Below are 21,825 nucleotides of genomic sequence, written 5' to 3'. Positions count from 1 at the left end.
TTGTGTGTAACTTTCTGACCTGAATACAACAGATGCTGTTATATGTAAATAATGTTCAGATCACTGAAGTTAAATAAAAGTTGTGTTTATTGTACTGAAGAAGCCAACAGCGACTCTCAATCGCTGATCTACAGTATTTCAGTTTTTTAAACAATCACATTTCTGAGTGAAAAAAAGCCACGTATTTAAATCACTCTCAAATCATTTTTTATTTTGCTGTGTGGTAATACCAGTTAAATACAAGTAGAATAAACAGGAAGAGTTGTCATAACGAGCCATCAAGATGTTAATGGTTTTATTAGGACGATGACAATCTCAGCAATTAATCAAATTCATGCCGAACAATTCATTCACAAGGCAACTTTATTTCTAGAGTCATTAATGCTGAGTTACTTGACCAGGCAGCAGTTCTGCAGATGGAGTCACACATTCAGATCTGCACCACTAAATAACTCAAAGTAAGACATGGAAATCTGTGTCTTTATTTGACTGAGTTAAGCGGTCTGGGATTTTTCCACATTTTATCGCCACCGAACTCGTTAAAACTCAGAAGTATTGACTGATCAGACCAATCACGAGGAAACGCGCCTTCAACTGAGGCTGATCCATCATTGATGACTCTAAACAGTCACGAACAATAGTCATCGGATCATTTATCACCATTAAGAGACACCAACAAAGGTTTTAAACAGGACAATGAAGTCGAGACGATGACGTCTGGGAGCCCGCTGGAGCTGTGCGCGCTCCCGCGAAGTACATGCGATTCTCATGCAGGCAGAACTCGGCACAACACCGGAAGTAACCCGGAAGCAGAGGAGCTCTATTGAATTGTGTGTGGCTGTAGAGCTATAGACGGTTTGTATAGTGCTCTCACATATTCACATATAAGCTCCTTTGCCAACCGCCAATAAATCAGCAGCAGAAGAAGAAGAGGAGCTCAGACACTGTCTGACTGTTTACTATCAGACAATGGATTCAAGCGACTAAGATGGAGAGTAAATAGCCGCTGGTTGTGTCAAAGCCGCCGCACCCTCAGGTTTGTTTGTTTCTTGTCTTGGAACGGGAGACATGCGCTGGCGTGTTGTTTTACAATTGGCCGCCATCACCCTGTGTATCATCCAATATTAAGCACATCTCGCCGGCCAGTCTGCTGGACTCCTCCGAGACTGATCCTCCCGCACTCAGAGTATTGTCCATTATGTGTCACCTGCAGCTGAGGACTCTGGTCTTTGCAGCCTGGGTGCTGGGCTACGTCGTCTTCCTGCTCTCCATCCGGAGGATGTGGACGGGGAAGTACGTCCGCAGTCCGCTCGTCCGCTCGTTGTTTTCCAACATGGTGAGCGAGGGCGACGCGGCCGCCGCGGACACTGAAGAGGTACGAAAGCTTGGCGATCGGCGGTGTACGAAGTTGCATGGTCACACTTTGTTGCCCGATCGGACCGACTCATTTCATTCGGTACCTCCATGAAGACTAGAGACTAACATCTGTGTGCATTGTTCCAAATAACCGAGCTCATAGGTTAGACTTGCAATATTTTCAATGGGATTTGGCGCGAGGCTAATCATACTGGTGCAAATGTAGGCATGATCTGATTTCTTTGCTGTTGTTTCTTTTTACTTATCCCCGTTGGGTTAGGGCTGTTTGGCCACTTTTGAAGTCGTCTTTTATGAACCACATTTACCATGAGACCGAGTGGTATCTTTTTTTTTTTCAGCACAGCGTTGCCTTTATTACCAGAAATAATTTTTTTCACCTAAACTATCAACATATTGGACCCAAAAATATCCAAAGGTAAAATCCTATATTTGTTTACTATAAAAAAAAATGCATACTATCAAATGTGACTACAACTATCAAGATGTAAATGTAGGTTATAAATGTGAATATATATATAATAGTAACACTGATATAACATCAAGCAATATACACATGTTTGAGGTTAAAAAAAAAGCAGGTGTGGTCAGTTGTGCAACTCTTCAAAATAGTGTGAGTGCTCAGTTAGACAATAGGTAGATAGGTAGATCGCTGTCTCGTATTGTAGTGAGGGGAGTTCCTGAGTAATGCAAATATAATATATAGAAGGTCAAATGCTGTGTTCAGACACGTCTTGAAGCAGCCACGTCGTTAGATCATGCCGGTGTGATCGGGGACTCCTGAGGGTTAATAAACACTGATACTAATATCTAACATTGTGTCCTCCTGACTGGTTTCGACTGCCTGATTTCTCTAGCCTATCTGGGTACATATTAAATAAAAAGCGGAAATTCCGTCATTGAATGGTTTCTTTATTTTGTTTTCATTTTCTCTGAAGTGGTACCGGTGCTGTCCTGACCTCCTCGGAGAATCTGTGAGGCCCCTGTTCGTTCAGAGCCACCTGGACTCGGACACCAAGGCTTTTCTCAAGCAGAGTGTGGAGAAGTCTGGCTGGATGTTCACTCAGCTCTACCATTCCTTCGTATCGACGGTCCTCAGCCCTCTGGTCTCACGCACCTCCATCAATGGGTGAGCAGTGCAGCCAAGTCTTTGCCCCTTGTTTCATCAGTCAGTGTATCCTCATGCGGTGCTTGTTGTCTTTCTCAGGTATCTGGGCCGCGGCTCCATGTTTGTGTTTTCCGCGGCGCAGCTCCAGCAGATACTCCGGATTGAGCCGGAGTGGAGGGCACAGAGGCTCCTGGACCTCGGAGCTGGGGATGGAGGCGTCACAGAGGTGATGGGGGCCCATTTCAACGAGGTCTATACAACTGAGGTGTCACCACCCATGAGATGGCATCTTCAGAGGAGGAATTACAAGTGAGTAGGCTGCTCTGATTTTGTTTTTTGTTTTGTTTCTCTTTCAAATCTTGAGCCATATTAAGTTAAAAACTGTATTTGAAAAAACACCAGTAATGATATATTTATTATTATTCTCATATTTATTATTGAGATTTTTCCTGTTGTCTGATCTACATCTTAATTTGCTGTTCATGCAGTTTGCACAAAATGCAAACTCACAGCTACCTCCATGTTTACCCGTTGTCTTGATGTGCTGAATCATGTTGTGTTTATCGCCCTTTTTTATAGAACCACACTTTTGTATTCCATTATTAAATTCAGTTCCTCCCTTTAACCATTTTTATGTTGCTGGTAAGCTATTGTCAATGAAACTCTAGTTACTGCACAGATGTTTCAAATAAACCTCTGAAAGGATAAACAGTGCAGCAGGATATCATTACTTCTTTGCCGATTTTAATTCCAGCAAAGATCTGGATGGATTTTAATTCATTAGTGAGTGAAAACTGTTTAAAATGATCTCAGACTTGATGACAAGAGCAGTCAGAGTACGATATAACTGTGTTTTTGTACTTTGCAAACTTCCTTGTTTATGTTGTCTCAGTAAATTTGAAGTGATGGACATTGCACACTGGTACAGTGGTTAGCACCTCAAATCAAGACGGTTCTTGGTTCAAACTCCAGTTTAGCTGGGGCCTTACTGTGTGGAGTAGAGATGTAACAGTCTGAGAACATTTTGTATCGCGATAAAGTGACTGAAAATTATCACGGTTATCAGTATAGTTAAAAGTTGCTGAAGATGTTCAAAACGTAAATTAAGCAATATATTTATTAGAAATAAAAATAATATGGCAACACATAACACTGTATCGAATGTGTAACATTAATATACTTTCTCCAGAGTTTGCCTTTTACATATGAAGAACGCAGGAGTAGATTCTCCGCTTAGATGCATTCACAACAACAGAAAAATCTCTGGAGTGTTCACTTGTCAAGGATGTCCCCCGCCTCCTGCTCCAACCTCCCCACTGCGTCCCTCAAATGAGAAGTGTTCAAGCTGAAGGATGGATCGACATTCCACAGCACTAATTATATCAGCCCAACTGCAGAGTTATATCATACTGTCTGGGCTCAACTGCTTTGAACTTCCATGTCCCCTAAGATTGGGATGGCTGACATCATCATGGCGATGTTGAGCCCAGCATCATGATTTATCACATTAACGTTTTTATTTTACTGCTGGAATCAGACAGAGAACACTTCTGACTACAAATGCCTCTCCTTCTTTCTCTCTCTTGTGCTGTCATGCTCAGAGTGCTGGATATAGACGAGTGGCAGCTGACTGGTTTCCACTATGATGTCATCAGCTGTTTGAACCTGCTGGACCGCTGCAACGATCCTCTGCATCTCCTGCGGGAGATCAAGCGATCGCTAGTTCCCAACACGGGGAGACTCATCCTGGCTGCGGTGCTTCCCTTCCAGCCATATGTGGAAGTCGGTGAGTTGGGATTCAGAGCGTCATATTCCGGAAGAATATTGATAGAAATACCTGTATTAATTTACCTGCCTAGCATCAATTGAAAGACTTCCTTCTTTGCAGGAGGACAATGGCAGCGTCCCACAGAACACCTCAAGATAAAAGGAAAGACATGGGAGGAGCAAGTGACCAACATGTCAGATGAGGTGTTCATTAGGGCGGGGTTTGAGGTGGAGGCGGTGACCCGGTTGCCATACCTATGTGAAGGGGACATGTACAACGATTACTACATGCTTGATGATGCAGTTTTTGTTCTCAAGGCCTCAGAGACGAGTGAAGAGTCTGATCAGTGAAAAGCAAATCCACTGCGCAGCTGAGGCTCTTAACTTCATCTTGGATGGGTTTTAGTGCAATTTTCATAAGCTTCATTCGTACAACACGGTATTTCTGACTCGCTCAAACGGTGTGGGTCAGATGTGAAGCTCAGGTTCTGTAATTCCTACGTTTACCAGCCATCTAGTGTGACAGTGATACCTCTACCTTTTAAGCAAAAAAAACAAAAGTGGCAATTGACCGCTATTGAAATGCCACAGAAGATGAAGTCTCAGACATATCATCATGTTGTAGATGTTTATTCAATTAAAGTCTGTTATTTGTGGGAAGTGTTTACTGTTAGTGTTTTATCCTTCTGTAATAATACTGGGAAGAATCATTGCTGAATTAATTAACTCTGCATCTATTGCAAAGGACCAGTGTATGCACAAACATGGTGAGTGGAGTACCTTGTGTTGAAATGCTTCATTTTAAATTTGATAGTAGTGATAACAGGTGTAATATGAGGCCTTCTTAAAGCGAGCCTGTGTAACTTTGAACAGCAGTTACTGCAGTCACAAGTGACAACGACTGAGTAATGCTTAGAGATGTATTAAGTTGTTTCTCTGACCATTTGGTCTCCACCAACTCCTGAGAAACAGATCTGGCTCTTAAGCTACTACTGTACTGTTCACCACATCGCTGCTAGATTGGTCTGTCTGTCATTTTAAACTGAGATCAGCTCACTGCTGTGGCTGGAAATGACTTTATTTAGAGTAAAGTTGTGGGCTGGACAGTTCAAATATAGCAATTATGAACAACTTTCATATTAAATAAACTCATTGGACCCATTGCTTCTTTGTAAAATACTGTTAAGTGCAAGTTTCATGGTAAAACATTGTGTAACGATAACACAAGTGGCCATTAAGGCAAACTTTACACAGCAATATCTAACCACAGTGTTCTAACATTTGCCAGCTTTAACTACCAGAACAACTATGGCTGTCGCAGCTAATCTTTGAGTCAATTCAACTTTAAGCAAAGATGTGTCTGTGTTTATGCATCTGTTTTTTGTAAGAGAAAGATTTTGTTTCTTCCAAAAAGTTACATGGTCTCGCTTTATATCAGTGTTGTGCACCTCGTATGTTACTGCACAGCGGACGATTTTGAAATGTGCCACAATTAATGCAACATTTGCATTGAGAGAGTATGATATGATATGATGATGACTCAATAAAAACGATACATTTTATGATGCATTTCTCAACTCTTTTTTTGTCTGTGTCACTGAGTGAATGTGAGGTGTCGTTCTTCACTTCAAGGGAAAGTTTCAATTCAGTAAATTAATGATGCAGAGCTTGGAAAATGTCAAAAAACAATGATGTGTCACACTTACTCTTACATATTACATGTTCGCACTTGTAAAGTCACCCAAACCAAAATGTCAGAAGTAGAATAGTTACTAATGCTACAAATACAATATTTCTACAATGCTATGGTAAAGCATCATTGGGGGTTTAGTTTAATTGTAAATATTATCATGTTCATGTCACGTCAAGTATTGTCTCCATATAGCTTTGTTTTTGTTTTTTTCTTGCAAAATACAAGTTCAACTGGCAAAACCATTTACAACTACAACAACATAAGTACATTCAATCTAAATATACATAAATATGCATAAGCACCAAAATCATGTGAGACATTTCAAAAGTAAAACTGATTTTTTAAAAAAGTAATGTTGAATAAATAAAATTAAAATATGGGTTAAATCTAATTTACCTTCAGCCTTGGGAGTAATTTATGATACTGCTGACAAATATTCATTTAATACTAAGACTTTTTAGAAGTTTAGAATCAAAATTAAGGGCAATTCTTACAAACATATACTGATTACCTCGGGGTGGCCCTTATAAATGTACATATGTATAGAAAACAATTTGGGGAGTATTATTTCCTTATAATAGGAAAAGTCCGATTCTCTGTCCTCCATTATGAAACCATTGGTGACATGTCTATGGTGAATTCTTTTACTGGTGCATTTCCTTGTACATGGCACCTGTGTGCAGGGAAACCGAAAACCGGAATTACTATCTTTTCCACATAGCTTGAACGTAGCGTAGTTTATGCAAATGAAGCATCTCTCGCCTCTGATTGGCCGAGCGCTCCGGGGCTCCCCGTCCCCCATTGGCTGCCGTCGCCTTGGCCACGTCCCCGGGCCACGTCGCGCTTTCCTCGCCATTTTCCCGTCTTGTGGAGCCAGAATCAGCCCGAGCTGGTGTCACCGTGTCGTCCAGCGCTGTCAGCTCTGAAAACCAAACAGCCGCCGGACACGAGCCGAGCTCCGAGAAGGGTCTAACGTCGGGTTCGCTTCAGCTGGAGCGCCAACAAACATGAACGTCTTCAGGCTCACCGGTGATCTCTCCCACCTCGCAGCCATCATCATCCTGCTGCTGAAGATATGGAAAACCAGGTCTTGTGCCGGTGAGTAGTGCCTCACCTTCACTCACAGGGGGTCTGACCCCCCACCCTGTGTTACACAGGATGTGTCCGGACATGTAAATAAACTCTCTGAACAAGGTCTGCAATGCGCTGGGTCTCCTATTTCAGCCCATTAGCCCGGTTCATGGCTAACGTTAGCTAGCTGGCTACACCACTGTCCACAGCGGCGGCGTGTCCTGTCATCAGATATAAATACAGCCACTCTGACATCGTGACTGTTGCTAACATGGCAGCACGCGATGTGCAACTTGATGAACACTCTTGCACTTCGTGGGAGAAGTGGCTGTCAGGTGTAAAAGCCAGCAGCAGCTGTCTCGCTAGCTAGCGTTGACAGTGCGGAGGGCCCCGCACCAACTTTAGGGTAGAGACGAGGGGACCAGAGGGCCAACGCAGTGCAACACCCGGGGCCTGGTCATTTTCTGGGGGTTGGGTAGTTGCACGTTGGCCTCTCGGGCTTCGTTATCCGGCTGCTCGCTCTCTGACGTGGCAGCAGGGGTAGCCAGTCCACAGTTGCATGCTGTTACATTTGCCCTGCGAAGTTCAGAGTAATCAGCTGCTGCGTTATCCTGATGGATCTTTGCTGTGTTTCCATGTCTTCTGTCAACGGTCAAAGGGCAGTTCTCTGCCTCCGCAAGACACCCAGCACCCCGGGTTATGTCATGACTGCTGTTTGCTTGAGATTAAACCTGATTGCTCAGCCTGCACGTCAGTTCTGTTCAAGCTCTGCAGTAGTTGTGGTGGCCAGTACGAGTTCCGCCAGTGACAGCCCTTAAACTGACGTATCATTACTAACAGTGGGACATGTCCTACCGCTAATGTGGTGATCGCTGATCCTTGTCACTGTGGGTGTGACCGTGGAGAGCGGGTTGTCACTTGCCAACGCACCAGATAAACAGAGCAGGTTGAAGTCTGGTGTTTCGCTGAGCAGACAGCCATTGACTGTCGGCCTCTTCACACCAGGCTGCTGTCAGTCAAACCAATAAACAAACCGTTATCTTGTGATTTTAGCTTCTGCTCTGTTAGTGTTGTCCCTGGTGTTTCATGTGTGTTGTCTGTGCACGTGTTGAACTTTGGTGAATGAATGAATGAATGAATGAATGAATGGTTTGGTTCCTTCTGCAGAGATAAAGTGGGCAGGTGGATGTTAATAGGAAATAGTAAAGAGTTATAGATTAGTGTGTAAGTCCTGTGGTTTCCTCTAAGTAACTGTGAAGTATAGTATTTGGTTTGTGATGTGAGGTTTGTGCCTGTAGAACTTCCTTTTGTGGACTTTTACAAATTAAATATAATGATGCTTGAACAGCTGGAGGGGAATTGAGACAAGCCACCTGAGATCATCTGCAAATTGCATCACAACAGTCTGGGTGGACAGACTGTCCTCAGGACAAGAGTGCACTCATTCTGCAAACTATCCCTTTTTAGAAGCCAGGACATTACATGTACACTTTCATTTCCAGGCCTTACAAATGTTTCAGTGCCCTCTGCTGTCTCCTGACAGGTATATCCGGAAAGAGTCAGGTCCTGTTTGCCTTGGTGTTCACCACTCGTTACCTGGACCTGCTCACCTCCTTCATCTCCCTCTACAACACCTCGATGAAGGTGAAACACTCAACTCTCATTCTCACACCCTGTAGTAGTTTTTTTCTTCCCAAGCACTAAACACACAGTGTTGATGCTGATCTAGTGCACAAAGCCGACACACCTGTGTTTACCAAAGGACAAAGCCTGCCCAGCGAGATGCAATGGATTTGTGTGTGTTGTCACCGCTGTTTGAATGTGTTCATGGTAGACAATTAGAGATCTACACCAGCGGATGCTCACCTTTTTAATGCTTTGGTTTTGTCCTTATCTTTCAGGTCATCTACATTGGATGTGCGTACGCCACCGTGTACCTCATCTACGCCAAGTTCAAGGCGACTTACGACGGGAACCACGACACATTCAGAGTGGAGTTCCTGGTGGTCCCTGTTGGTGGCCTGGCTTTTTTGGTTAACCACGACTTCTCTCCCCTGGAGGTAAGAAATTACCACACAAAAACTCCCCCATACCCCTTTCATACCGCAGAGATGCATATGTCTCTGAATGTATATTCAACATCCAGAACAGTTGCACACAGATTTTCATCTCATCATCATCAAATAATCAAGTTTCATTTTCAATTCTGTCCCTTCTTTTATATAAACAGCGAGCATCATAAGTATAACTAGGAGGCAAAATTATACAATGAACATGTTTACATGGAGGAATATGCGTTTCAAAGCTAGTGGCATTCATGATGGTTCGAGTAAACAACAAACCTTTGGTCAGTTACTGGCATATTGTTTCAATTTGATGTTTATTGTGTTGGTTAGATATGACCCTACTCAACTTCACCTCCTCTAATCTTCACTCTGAACAGGAGAAAGCAAACTATTTGTACCAGTTGCTTCTATTAGCTACACATCAGTTACACCAAGTAGGAGATACATATTAGATATTTGAGAGGGAATGAGAAATAATTTGTTTTGCAATCAACTTAATCAAGTGATGATGTGTGTCTGCTTGCATCATTATAATGTTAAACAGACAGACAGCTGGTGCAGCTGTCCCTGAGCGTGACTTGTATCATCACATGTGGGTTAAAACCTGACCTGGTGCTGTGTATTTGTGGCTCTGTGCATATAGAAAAAGAGATGTGGTGGTTTGAGCATGTGCTTAATTTGGGAAACACAGTTTTATTTATATATATATATATATATATATATATGACCTCAATAGGATGTGTCACAGTTGCCCTCCAGTTAAACAGAAGTGGCACATTTTTCAGTTGGAAATCTATGCAAATATATGTGAGGTCATTCTAATCACTGGTGGTTGCTGTAGTAAAATTACACTTCAGCGCTCTTTTATTTATAACACTATGTTCTCCTCTCTCTGTTTCCCAGATCCTTTGGACATTCTCCATCTACTTGGAGTCGGTGGCCATCCTGCCCCAGCTCTTCATGATCAGCAAGACTGGCGAGGCCGAGACCATCACCACCCACTACCTGTTCTTCCTGGGACTCTACAGAGCCCTCTACCTCATCAACTGGATATGGAGGTTCTACTTTGAGGGATTCTTTGACATGATCGCCATTGTTGCTGGAGTGGTGCAGACCATCCTCTATTGCGATTTCTTCTATTTGTATGTAACAAAAGGTGAGTGCCGCTGCATTTTCTTCTAATTTAGTAAAGTAGTGTAAAAACGTTAAGAAGTTTGGCGTTGCTCCATTAGCTGGTTAGGTTTGAAGTAATGCTGATTTAGAGTTAAAGCAGCCATCGATAGAAAAACATTCTAGTGTTCGGTGGTCAGTCAATTGTCCATGTCAAGACCAATGTTGTCTTAGTGTTTTACTATAGCCTTATACCTGAAATCAAAATACATTTCTATTCCAGTGTGCACGTCAATATTAGAATTTTTAGCAGATTGTTCTGCAAGTGAAGTAAGCATCATAACGAATGTTATGTTCTAATTGTGAGAGTCCCGACATGAACTATTGCGCTCCTCACAACATATTTGAATTGGACTACCTTTTCCAGGGTTCTGCCAACTATAGTCAAAATGTTCCTGTTGGAAGCTTTAATACCAACAAGTCATTATAATGCTTATTGTAAATAAACAGCTCTTTGGAAGTAGAACACGTCAAGACAAAATTAAATTCAGATGTTCACTGTGAAGTTTTATTCACGCCATAATTTGTGTACATCAAATTAAATCATTTGTCACAGAAACTCAGAGATATATATTTTAAAAGAAGACCCCAAGTTCAAGGAACCGAAGATGAAGAGCAGACATGTGTGGGAGGAAAAACCTACTGAAACTTTATAACAAAGGCTTTTTCACCCATCCCTAATGGTATTCAGCTCTGCAAATAGTCCTGACTAATGTAGTGAAATCATTAGATTTCTGCCCCAGTAGAATGAAGCTGAATGAAATTAAATTTTTGCTACTCAAAAAACATTTTTCCTTGTTACTGTGAATAATCCAGAGAACGCACTCAACTACTGTTTTTACCAAAGAAATGGTCCCTAAACTAATATGTTTTCCACACACACGCATATACAAACACCCCAGAACTATCTGCTTGACGATAATAGATACCAAAAGTAATACATTTTTATTTTGGTAAAACCACCCGTTAAGATATAGTGCAACTCCACTGTGAATCAGTAAGTAAGGTTTGTGGGCTGTGCAGGCCCACCACTTTGTATTTTTGTTGTTATAACATGCTGTTCATGTGGTCATGTTAAACATAAACCGGCCCTGTCTCATTTCAGTACTGAAAGGAAAGAAGCTGAGTCTGCCTGCCTAAAGTGCCAAAGAGGAGTGTTTTGGCAGACTCAAAGCGGGGGGACTTGGAGGGGAGGTGGAGTGCTAGTGGACACCTCTGACACCCCACCCCACTCTCCCACCACCACCACCACCACCACTTCCTCCTCTTCCCCTCCTGCCAGAGTAAGATGCCTGAGACAGAGAGCGAGTGGGAGCTGCTGACTGCACCCTCTTCTGACCCAAAGTCAGTGGAGTCGGAAACACCTGCAGAGGCTGCTCCGTGGCCTTTGGATTTCTGTTTGACGCATCTTGCCTTAACTGTTTTTTTATTTCTCTGTATAAAGGAAGAAAAAAAGAAAAACAAGAAAAGTTTTCTACATAAAAATGCGATCTCTGAAGATTTGACACATTGGTGAATAAGAGCTGAAGATACAAAATTGCCTATGATTTGGCATTGTATGATACTGAGGCGGACTTCTTGTGGTGGGATATTACTGACTTCAGCGTTTGTAATAGTATTTGCAATGGAAATAAATGTGCTTTTTTTTTTCCTGAATCAATTTGGGGAGGACTTTGTTGAATCCTCATAACTTTGGTGGGCAAGTCATTCACTTCCTAATCTTTATGCATTCCCATGTATGATTATTTCTTTTAATTTCCCTTGATGCCCTGTGGACTATACATCTTAAAATGGATGGCGTAATTTACCAATTTAAAAAAGCTTTTGAGTTTTAAATTTTTTTTGTTCAGATTCCTTCAAATTTAACCAGTATGCGTTGCCTCTGTGGTATTTACCATATTGAGCGAAGCACCCCGTAGGGAAAAACACAAAATGAAAGCAAGGGGGTTGAATAGGACAGCAATGAACTGTCATCACTGTAAATGGCATTCTTCATTTGTATAGTCACTTCATTACCCAAGAATCACCTGTAATTAAAGTTCATTCCCCATCCCATTTAATTTAAATGTTTCATTTAAATATTTGAGATGCGTAAATTCACTGGTAATGTGCTGATAGTGAAGTATCACTACAGAGATTTGATATTCTTTTTCCTTTTAGGTGCAGATGTATTTATTTTTTATCTTCCTTATTTCCATTAAACAGAGTCCATAGAATTGTCCACGTGCTGTGCATAATTTTAACCCTTTGAAATTACTTCTGGGGGGTGGGGGGGTGGTAGACGAGAGGCACGATCTTTACGGAAGACCGAACAAATCTTTCTCAAGACACTTGTGCCTCCATTTAAATTTTTATGCACAACATTCCAAGTTTCCTTTTTGATCCCTCACCAGAGCTTTTGCATGATGTTGCCGCCACAAATAAAGACTTGTGTTGACAATGAGCTGAAACAGGTTGATGTTTGTAATGTTTGCAAGTGACACGTCAAAGGACAAGTGCTCCCTCCAGTGGTATGAGACTGACGTTTAAGGACCACTGTTGGTTAAAAGGGGCATACAAATGAATTGAGATTGGACACTGGTCAGGACTGGATTGGATGACATCCCTGTGGGTGCTGTCCAACATCTCAGACAACCCTGAATATCTTTGCAGGTACAAATCAGGGCTTTCCCATGTAAATTCTGTATCACCAATAAGATTAAAGACAATTTTTAGATATTGAAAACAAAGATTAATTTTACAAAGATTAACTGAAACCCTTTGACACTTATTTTACCGTTAGTAATTGAATGGGTAATTGAATTACTTTCTGGACTCAATTGGTTAAAGGGGGAATACAACCTTTAAAGGTTGAGAATTTTGCATTTGGTACACTCATTTATACAGAATCTTCTTGTCTTTTATTTGATGTACTATTGAAATAAAATTTAGTCAGATAGATAGATAGATAGATAGATATACATACAGACAGACTGATAGATAGACTAAATACATTTTACCATATTGTAATATATATATATATGTACTGTTTTATTTTGTCTGACTCATATTTATTTCTCCTCATGTCTGGTAATGCAGTGGTGCTGTCACTTTAGCAGGTTATTTTCTTTGTTGTAAATGTTTGTACAAATACAAGGTTTAAATAAAGTTGGGGGAAAAAAAACAGACAACCCGGAACAAAAACAGCGTCGGACCAATAGAGTTTCAGACACATGATCAATCCAAAACAAACAATAAAGAAAAGAGAAGAGAGAATTTCCTTCGATAAATGAATTATCTCCTCAGCGAATAATCAAGATGGAGGATAGTTCAAAAGGAGAGCGTGAGTAACCGTTCACCAAGAAACACTGGAAACACTGCTAGCTAGCTGTCTAAACTAACCTTTGAAACCCTTCAGTCAGTGTCAACATTGTGAGCTTGGTGATTCGTGGTTATTAATGTCAACAAACACACGCCCTCTTGTTTATATCTGTAACTTAAATATATTGTTAGCTAACTTAGCAAACATATCCCCCATTCACATGAAATGCTAATATCATTTGTGTGAAGCAGAACCAGAAATCTCACCACACTGTAATTCGTCTTCTTGACATGTCCAGTCAGTGGCTCAGCATGGCAGTGAAGGCAGAATAGTATTTTAAGTATTAACAATATGGAAACAAGTTTTTCTTTGGAGGAAATCCCACAAATCTCCCTGGACTGCAGAGCTTCTTGCTGTTTTTGAGGAATCAGAATTAGAATATATGTTTAGAAACAATTTATCATGCAGCTTTAACACAATTTACAAGAAAGCTACATTTGCAAAAGAATGGTTAAAAGATATATTGTGTTGAATTCAAAATTACAAACCCCTGCCTAGTAATTCCTCAAACATCTTACCGTCTTACTGTGGAACACGTATCTCACGAACCGTTATCAGCTTTTCGACTTCACACTTGGCATGTGCATTGAAATTTGCCCAAAGAAGAGCAGGGTCGAATTTGGTGAGATTTGAACATGCAATGCATTCCGTATTAATAAAATGTATACAATAAATTCAATAAAGTTTAATTTTATGAAAAACATTGACTATAAAATCTTCATTGCAGATGAACCAGGTAGGATGAGGACGATGACCACTCTGCACCATAGATTGTATTAAAACAGCTCTACACACAACGTCCAGCACACAAACAATACAAAGTGACATCATGGGTCTGTTTGAGTAGGACTTACTAAGAGTGACTGAACAGGCTCAGACAGAAGCAAAATGCACAAATGCAAATATGAACCAGCAGTTGAAACCCGTAGAAACACTGACAGAAGTGGAAGTGAAAGCTGTGGATGGGGTTACACTTTTAGCTGCTGCTCTCTATGATATTGAAAGTGAGTGTTTGCATATTATGGAAGCTCTGAGTTGTAGCTGAGACATCCTTTGAATTTGCCTAATAAAAGAGTCTGTAATGAAATTACATAAATGTTCCTGTTTCATGATGTTTACACAGTATTCAGGTCCAAGTTGTTTGAGTAATGATTGTTTTTCAGAGTATATGACCAAGAGTCAGTATCTCTAGCATGTCTGTGTCAGTTTCTGCTGTTCTGTGGGCAGATTATTCTGGTTTGTTAATGCTCCAGCTGATATGGGGCCTTTAAAAAGAAACTGTCAAAAAAAGTAGGATCATTCAAAACTAGAATGTCACTCAGTACTCAGCACTCTGCCAACGCCCAACAGTCCCCTTTATGAAACCACATTTCACTTCACTAGATCTTCTCTAGATCTTTATTTGTATCTGAACCAAATTTTGCACACCATAAATATCTGTCCTTTAAACTTGCCTGCTTGTACTCATCTAGATCCATGAATTATTCACAAACAACCAAATGAAGGAAATAATCCTTGGTGTTAAGATGATGTGCTTACATTTGCACTCAGGAACCCGCTTGACTCTCTCTGCTCTGCGCCTCCTGGTCTCTCCGATTCGGCTGGTCTCAGCAGCTGTCTGGCAGACCATCCAGAAGAAAGTTGTGGCCAATTATGGGATGCTCGAGGAGTTTGTTTCCACGGTCACAGACATCGTCCCGGAGCTGCTCACCACCCGGCAGAAGGTCCAACTCACCCTGGGCCTCAGAGCACGTGTGAGAAGGCGTAGTAGCCACTTACTAGTAACCACTAATATTTACCATAACATACCTGCTGGGTTTGTGAACTTGGGATTGACTTTAACACAGTGTCTGTTTTAATACTTCAACTGGGGAATTTTGCAAAAACAAATGACCTTTTACACATTGTGGAATTGATCTCGGCAACAACCAGTACCTATTAGTCTGCTTTGTCTTTTCAATTCAGGAATGTGACACTTATTTTATTAAAAGCATTAAAAGTTATACCGGGCATCAGGACATCGTTTTCACAAAATGATGACGATGATTGGTTGATATAAATAAGCTGTTTATTGTGTGTCTAATGTTTTTGGTTGCAATAGTTAATGTATTACTTCACTATGTGACATCATGATGACATCATTTCTACCATATATGAACTTAAGTTTATGTTTATAGTCTATAAAAGTAGATGGACATGAAGTAATGCTAAGCTGTGGAGCTAATAGACTCAGTCTAAGTCATGGGATTTAGATTTTTGAAAACAGGTTTGGAGGAAGTGTTTCCTGTAACTGTGATTATATCTGTGTCCTTTTAGCTGATCCTGGAGTTATGTCAGTTTGAAGCCACAGCTGATTTTGAGGCTGTTTGGCCACACCTGGACAGGATGCAGAACCATATCGAGGCATGGCTAGTGGAGGTGAGTTCAATGCCTCTTTATTTCAAAATTAATATAAACAGTTTATTGGAAATTAGCTTTTAAAAGTGACCATACCATTCAAGGTGATTGCTGTAATTTGAATGATACCATGGCAAATGATGCTTTGTCGTGTCTGGCAGGCTGGAGCCACTAATGAGGAAGTGCCAAACTCAGACTTTGTGGATGTTGTTAAGAACATACTGAAAGATCCAGAGAAGAGGGAAGACTTCTTTCAGGTCAGGGTTATTGTTGAACATGTACAGAACATAGAGTGCAACTAATGTGTAGGAAGAGCCATCTGCTAGAAGTTCTCCTTTGACAATATAACAATTATGTAGAAATGTCGTCATCCACTGGAGTAGTCACTCATTTTGTGTTTGGTAAGTTTCTGTTGTGGACAAGTGGATCATAATTTCTTTAGCTGTAACTTTTATTTTATTTGTAGTTGTAGCAAGACAATAGACTATATATAAAGATGGACAAACATTCTCCACTTCATTACCACGATCCAGAAATATTCCACAAACGAACACTGCCGTTTTGTACCAAAAACATAATTTGGAGCCAGTACCTCCCTTCGATACATGCCCCAGACCAATCACAAGTCAGTCACAACTGTCAATCATGACGTTTCATAATAAGCAGTTCAAGGATATCTAATAAGTAAAAAAAAACAAACGGATGGAAAAATAGCACTTGATCAAACATCAGTGTGATAAGAACTGTCTTATATGACAAAAAACATCTTTGAGAAAGATATACTTTAAGTGATCCATATCCCATCCACTAACATGGAGGAGGCAGGGTTTATGACCTACACTGCAACCAGCCACCAGGGGGCAATCAAGAGGCTTTGGCTTCACTTTTGGGGAGCTGTCATGTCCTCCATCTTTATTTATAGTCACTGAGCTCGACATTTCAGTTGATGATCCAACACACTTCCACTAGAGATGAAGAAACAACATGTGATCAATATTCACTGTAAATTAAACCTGTTAGCTGAGAATGTGCATTACTGTCCATACAAGACACTACAGTGTTAGTTACTTAAGTTGGGACACAAGTTTTAATCTTCTGTCTTTGTCTTAAAATCTTGTATTTCAGATTTTTAAATGACTGAGTGATTTTTCTGTATGTTTTTTAGTAATGAAAAAATGTTTGTCTTTCAGAAAGTTTTCCCTGAAAAGTTTGGTGCCACATTTGATGAAGCACTTCACACCTTGACGTGGCTGCTTCTGTCCCGACTTGAAAAGCTCCTTCCTCTTCAACCGTTCCAACAGGTTCATACTTAACACAACACATACATCACTTTGATAGCTTTGAATATCGCTGCTCTATAGAGGCACTGTTTTTTTTCTTTTTTTCCAGGTTGCCTCCATGTTTGATGAGGCATCCCCTGTTCTGGAGGACTGTTTGGAGTCTGCGTCTCAGTACGAGGAGCTCCGAATTGTGCTGCGGTATCAAAAAGACCTCAGCCAACTGGATCACAACGGCAAGTCTTTACAGGTCCTAACTCATGGGTTTATTCAGTTTATCACCCTTGTTTCCAGATGTTATGTGTCAACATTGTAATTTCTGAGAGGACACCATCACTCAACCTGATATAGAACTTAGCTTTGGTTCTGGGTAGAATGATTGGTGTCCATTACAAGTGTAATATGTGGTGATATGAGAACTCATTCATGGAGTAGACTGATGTTACAGTGTGAATAACCATGTACTTTGTTTGAGTTGGAAAATGTTGCTATGCAAATTACTTAATTTTTACCACGTGATTTGATTTAAAGTGGGCTTTTACACCTGTTATAGATAATTTAGATAATTTATTGATAAACAGGAAATGACAAAGGATTTTCTGCAGCTCAGTTTATTTTCAAACTGTAAAAAAACACTTGGGAGTGCATCAAATTTTTAACCCTGTAGTGTGAGTAGCACAGGACTGATGATTACTGCATCCTAGTTCCATTTAACCACTATCATGTCAATTAGATTATTTTTCATATTATTTCATTACTAATTAGTTAATTAAACATTGAAAATGATTAAGAAGATGCAAAGTCACCACCTTCCTTTTCAGAAACCACATAGCTTTCGTCGGATGCCTCGTTTGGTCAAACCAACACTCAAAGACCAAAACCAAAAATATATTCAGTTTATTATGATGTATGATGTAGGCTACATCCACACTAATCCACATATTTAAGCTTTAATATAGATCACTGTTGCTATGGTTGCACCTGCCATCCACACCACTCTGTAGTTTCCGAGCTAGTAAAGCTGAGAATGTGGACTCGCTGCTGGCCCATTTTTAGTTGGAAAACTCAGGTTCTCCATTTTTGTCAGAAACTGGGACTTTTGTTAACCCTGACACATTCACCCATGTCTACTTCCTATCATACACAACTCGACTACCAGTGGTGAATGCAAAGAGTTGCTAACTCAAACACTCATCTGGACAGAAAACTAGAACCAAAGTGTGTTAGCGTGGATGCAGCCTGAGGTGATTTTAGAAACAGGTGACCTTGAATAAACATTAATGTTGCCGGATGTGCAAACTCATTTACCACAGCATCTTAATAGATTAGAATGTGTTAGATTGTTAGTGTTTTGTGTTTGAATTGTTGGGCCTCACCCGTGTTACCAAACATTTAGGTAAATACAAATTAACACAATTCAAAGTTTTCTCTGAAACATGTCTGTTACCTTCTCCGTGAGCTTGACAAATGAATTACACGTAGCAGAAGGAGTTAAGGATTTTATGTTTTTTCACTCTTTTATTAGAATGTTTTTTTTTCTTTTCAGATGGTTCCCTGGATGGCGCCTGCATTACTTCAGCGCTCAAACTTCCCTCTGCAAAAACAACCGAGACACAGAAAAAACAAGCACAAGCCACCATCTTGGATTATGTGCTGTCAGGTACATCAAATTTGGAGGAGGAATGTTTAGCGCCGCCTCATACAGCACAGTTAAATACTGACACATTCACAGAGCATCACACAAGTAAAATAAAGACTGACCAAACTAACTGGACTCCTGGGGAAAATGAAACAGGAGTAGCTTTCGACGATATTACAAGACGTGAAGAAAATGTTGACCACCTTCAAAGTCAAGCGGATGATGCAGCTGGAGTAAAACAATGCTGTGTTCAGCTCGAAAAACCTGATACGCCGCAATCTTTGCAGCTTCGACCTGTCAGACGAAACAGAGGCCTGAAGCTGAAAAAGATTCTGCTGAAAGAGAAAAGAGGACTTTGTGACCCGGCCCTCCCGGTCGGCAAACCTGCTTCTAGAAAAGCAAAATCACCCAGCAGGGCACCCCAAGGGGTGTCTGACGATGATAATTCAATCCACTCCTCATATATGGCTCCTATCACTAACTGCAGTGAAGATGACTCATGGTCTTACTACTCAGATGAGGACTCTTTCCATAAGACCACTAGTGGAAGTCCCAGTATTGCTGATTCATGGTCGGACTACTTGGATGATTCCTCTTCCTTTTCTTCTGTCAATAGTCCCACTGGATATGATTCATTTATTAATTGCTCAAATGAGGAACCTGCCACTATGGGTTCTAAAGTTTTGTCAGCTCCGAGCAGAAGATCGGGTACAGACGTCAAAGCTAGCACCTCGAAGAAAGTCCATCAAGTTTACTGCTTTCTCTGCAAGAAGCATGTAGACACAAGCCTGAGGAGTCACATGAAAACACACTTTCCTGAGGGCGATTACGCCTGCCCTCGATGCGACAGTAGATTTAAACTCTTCTCATCTTTTAAGATGCACGTGCGCAGAACCTGTTATGAGTATGGTAAGCAGCAGGTAGATCCGGAGAACCCGGACGAAGCCGAGAATCTTTACAAATGTCACGAATGCCAAGGGGCCTTCAGGTACAAAGTTTCACTGGACAGACACAGACTAACACACGATGAGTTGTACTGCAGTGTGTGCAGGAAGGTGTTACGAGACACCGCGGCTTTGGCGAGGCACAAGGTCTCACACACGGCATTCCAGTGCACCCGGTGTGAGGAGACCTTCACTCTGTTTATGCCCTTACTCAGGCATTGTGAAAATATCCACAAAATAAGCAGGCCGTTTAAATGCAACCGCTGTCCCAAAACTTTACCCAGGCTGCGCTTTTTAATCCTACACGAGTGGACACATACGGGGCACCTACCATTCCAGTGTGCCCAGTGCAGCTGTAGATTCAAGTCGGACGCAGATCTCATTTACCACGAAAGGGTCCACACGAAAGAGAAACCCTTCCTGTGTCCGGAGTGCGGCAAGACTTTCTCCCAGAACTCCAATCTGCTGCGGCACTTGAATCTCATCCACGATGAGTGTCAAAAGGAGAAGAGACATGCTTGCTCCCAATGTGAGAAATCCTTTAAAGAGAAAGGGGCCCTGAAAAAGCACCAGAGGAGCAAACACTTGAACGAACTATTCCGTCATCCCTGTTCGTACTGTGGAAAGATGGTCTCCACGTCGACACTCGCTCGACATAAATTGATCCACACGGGAGAGAGACCTTTTAAATGCACCGTGCCTGAATGTGACAAGTTCTTCAGGTCGACCTCTGAAGTGAAGAAGCATGTCCTTATACAACATACGACAGAGAGACCGTATAAATGTGATGTATGTGGAAAGGGCTTTATAAAGATGTGTTTTCTCAAAGCGCACGCTAAAATACACTCGGGAGAAAAGCCATTTGTTTGCCATATCTGCGGAAAGGCTTTCCCTAAGCTCTACAGCATGCAGCGACACAAAAAGCTAATACATACATTTGTACCACATTAACAATGCATGATAGTTACACTCAGTAAAACAGTGGTATGCTCAGAGAATGTATTTCCAACCAGCAGAAGTTTTCAGACAAAGTTATGGTGTTTGCACTGGATGCTAGATTGAACCATGTTGGAGCAGAGAATGCATTTCTGTGGTGTGATAAAACTGCACCAAAGGAGTAGTCCACTGTTTTGCACTTTTATAACCTTGTCAGATTTATAATGGTCAGATTTAAAACGGTGTGCCGGATTTAAGATCATCTTTCTTATTGCACACATGTCTTCCTTTCTAAAACCCAGTATCTAAATTACATACAGTGCAACTTTTTAACCGTTTGGTTTGAGATGTGTGTAATTATGATATGGTAAATGGTTTGTATTTATATAGCACCTTTCTAGTCTTGATGACCACTCAAAGCACTTTACAGTACAGTTTGCACCCATTCACACACATTCATACAGTGCATCTATTAGCAGCACTTTCTTTTAGTTTTTTCTCTATGAGGGGCAATTCGGGGTTCAGCATCTTACCCAAGGACACTTCGGCATGCAGATGGGGAAGACTGGGATCAAACTGCCGACCTTCTGGTTGGAGGACAACCGCTCCACCCCTCAGCCACAGCCGCAGGATAGTAGCAGCTAGTGTCACGTCAAGGTGCTTACAGCAAACAGAGATGGTCTGATGAACTCTTTTTACACATCAGTCTATTTGCAGTAGATATACTGGATAACACCTTTCAAACAAATAAAATACAAATTAAAATGCTTTTGAGTGATAAACATGTAGGATAGTTTGAGGGAAAAAAAACTACTTCAAAAGATGAATTGATTATAGTTAAACAGAGAAATTGAATAAAATAATGACTCACAGTAAAATGTTGATAAAATAGAATACAACTAATCTACCTACTAATTCCAGGTGAAGGATGAACACAAAGTTTTCTAACTTCAATCTGCACCATAGACTGTTTATAAAAAGCTCTGCACACAACGTCCAGCACACAAATAATAAATAGTGAC

The 21,825-nt window shown here is 41.0% G+C and overlaps 3 protein-coding genes across 4 annotated transcripts; all 3 read left to right on the top strand.

Moving 5' to 3' along the window:
* The first annotated feature begins 770 nt into the window (after positions 1-770).
* mettl9 (methyltransferase like 9) lies at positions 771-5,811 on the top strand. 2 transcript variants are annotated; one of them, XM_035145322.2, is made up of 6 exons: positions 772-1,036; positions 1,214-1,375; positions 2,313-2,503; positions 2,582-2,791; positions 4,084-4,268; positions 4,371-5,811. In XM_035145322.2, exons 2-6 carry the CDS (start codon positions 1,280-1,282, stop codon positions 4,598-4,600), a joined length of 912 nt encoding a protein of 303 aa, XP_035001213.1. In that variant the 5' UTR covers positions 772-1,036; positions 1,214-1,279; the 3' UTR covers positions 4,601-5,811. The 2 variants fall into 2 exon arrangements, with proteins under 2 accessions (XP_035001212.1, XP_035001213.1); XM_035145321.2 differs by having other exon boundaries at positions 771-1,375.
* A 976-nt stretch (positions 5,812-6,787) lies between these two features.
* Positions 6,788-12,692, top strand: LOC118100348 (ER lumen protein-retaining receptor 2). Its single transcript, XM_035145323.2, has 5 exons — positions 6,788-7,040; positions 8,557-8,657; positions 8,915-9,073; positions 9,983-10,235; positions 11,355-12,692. Exons 1-5 carry the CDS (start codon positions 6,950-6,952, stop codon positions 11,387-11,389), a joined length of 639 nt encoding a protein of 212 aa, XP_035001214.1. The 5' UTR covers positions 6,788-6,949; the 3' UTR covers positions 11,390-12,692.
* Positions 12,693-12,848: 156 nt separating this feature from the next.
* LOC118100346 (zinc finger protein 273) lies at positions 12,849-21,272 on the top strand. Its single transcript, XM_035145320.2, has 7 exons — positions 12,849-13,571; positions 15,162-15,364; positions 15,927-16,028; positions 16,169-16,264; positions 17,198-17,308; positions 17,397-17,520; positions 18,831-21,272. The coding sequence occupies exons 1-7, from the start codon at positions 13,547-13,549 to the stop codon at positions 20,816-20,818; spliced, it is 2,649 nt and encodes an 882-aa protein (XP_035001211.1). The 5' UTR covers positions 12,849-13,546; the 3' UTR covers positions 20,819-21,272.
* Positions 21,273-21,825: the final 553 nt, after the last annotated feature.

The sequence above is a fragment of the Hippoglossus stenolepis genome, chromosome 21, assembly GCF_022539355.2.
Source record: "Hippoglossus stenolepis isolate QCI-W04-F060 chromosome 21, HSTE1.2, whole genome shotgun sequence".
Taxonomy (NCBI): Eukaryota; Metazoa; Chordata; class Actinopteri; order Pleuronectiformes; family Pleuronectidae; genus Hippoglossus; species Hippoglossus stenolepis.
Note: the sequence above shows the minus strand (reverse complement) of the source record. Positions and strands in the feature narration are given on the sequence as shown.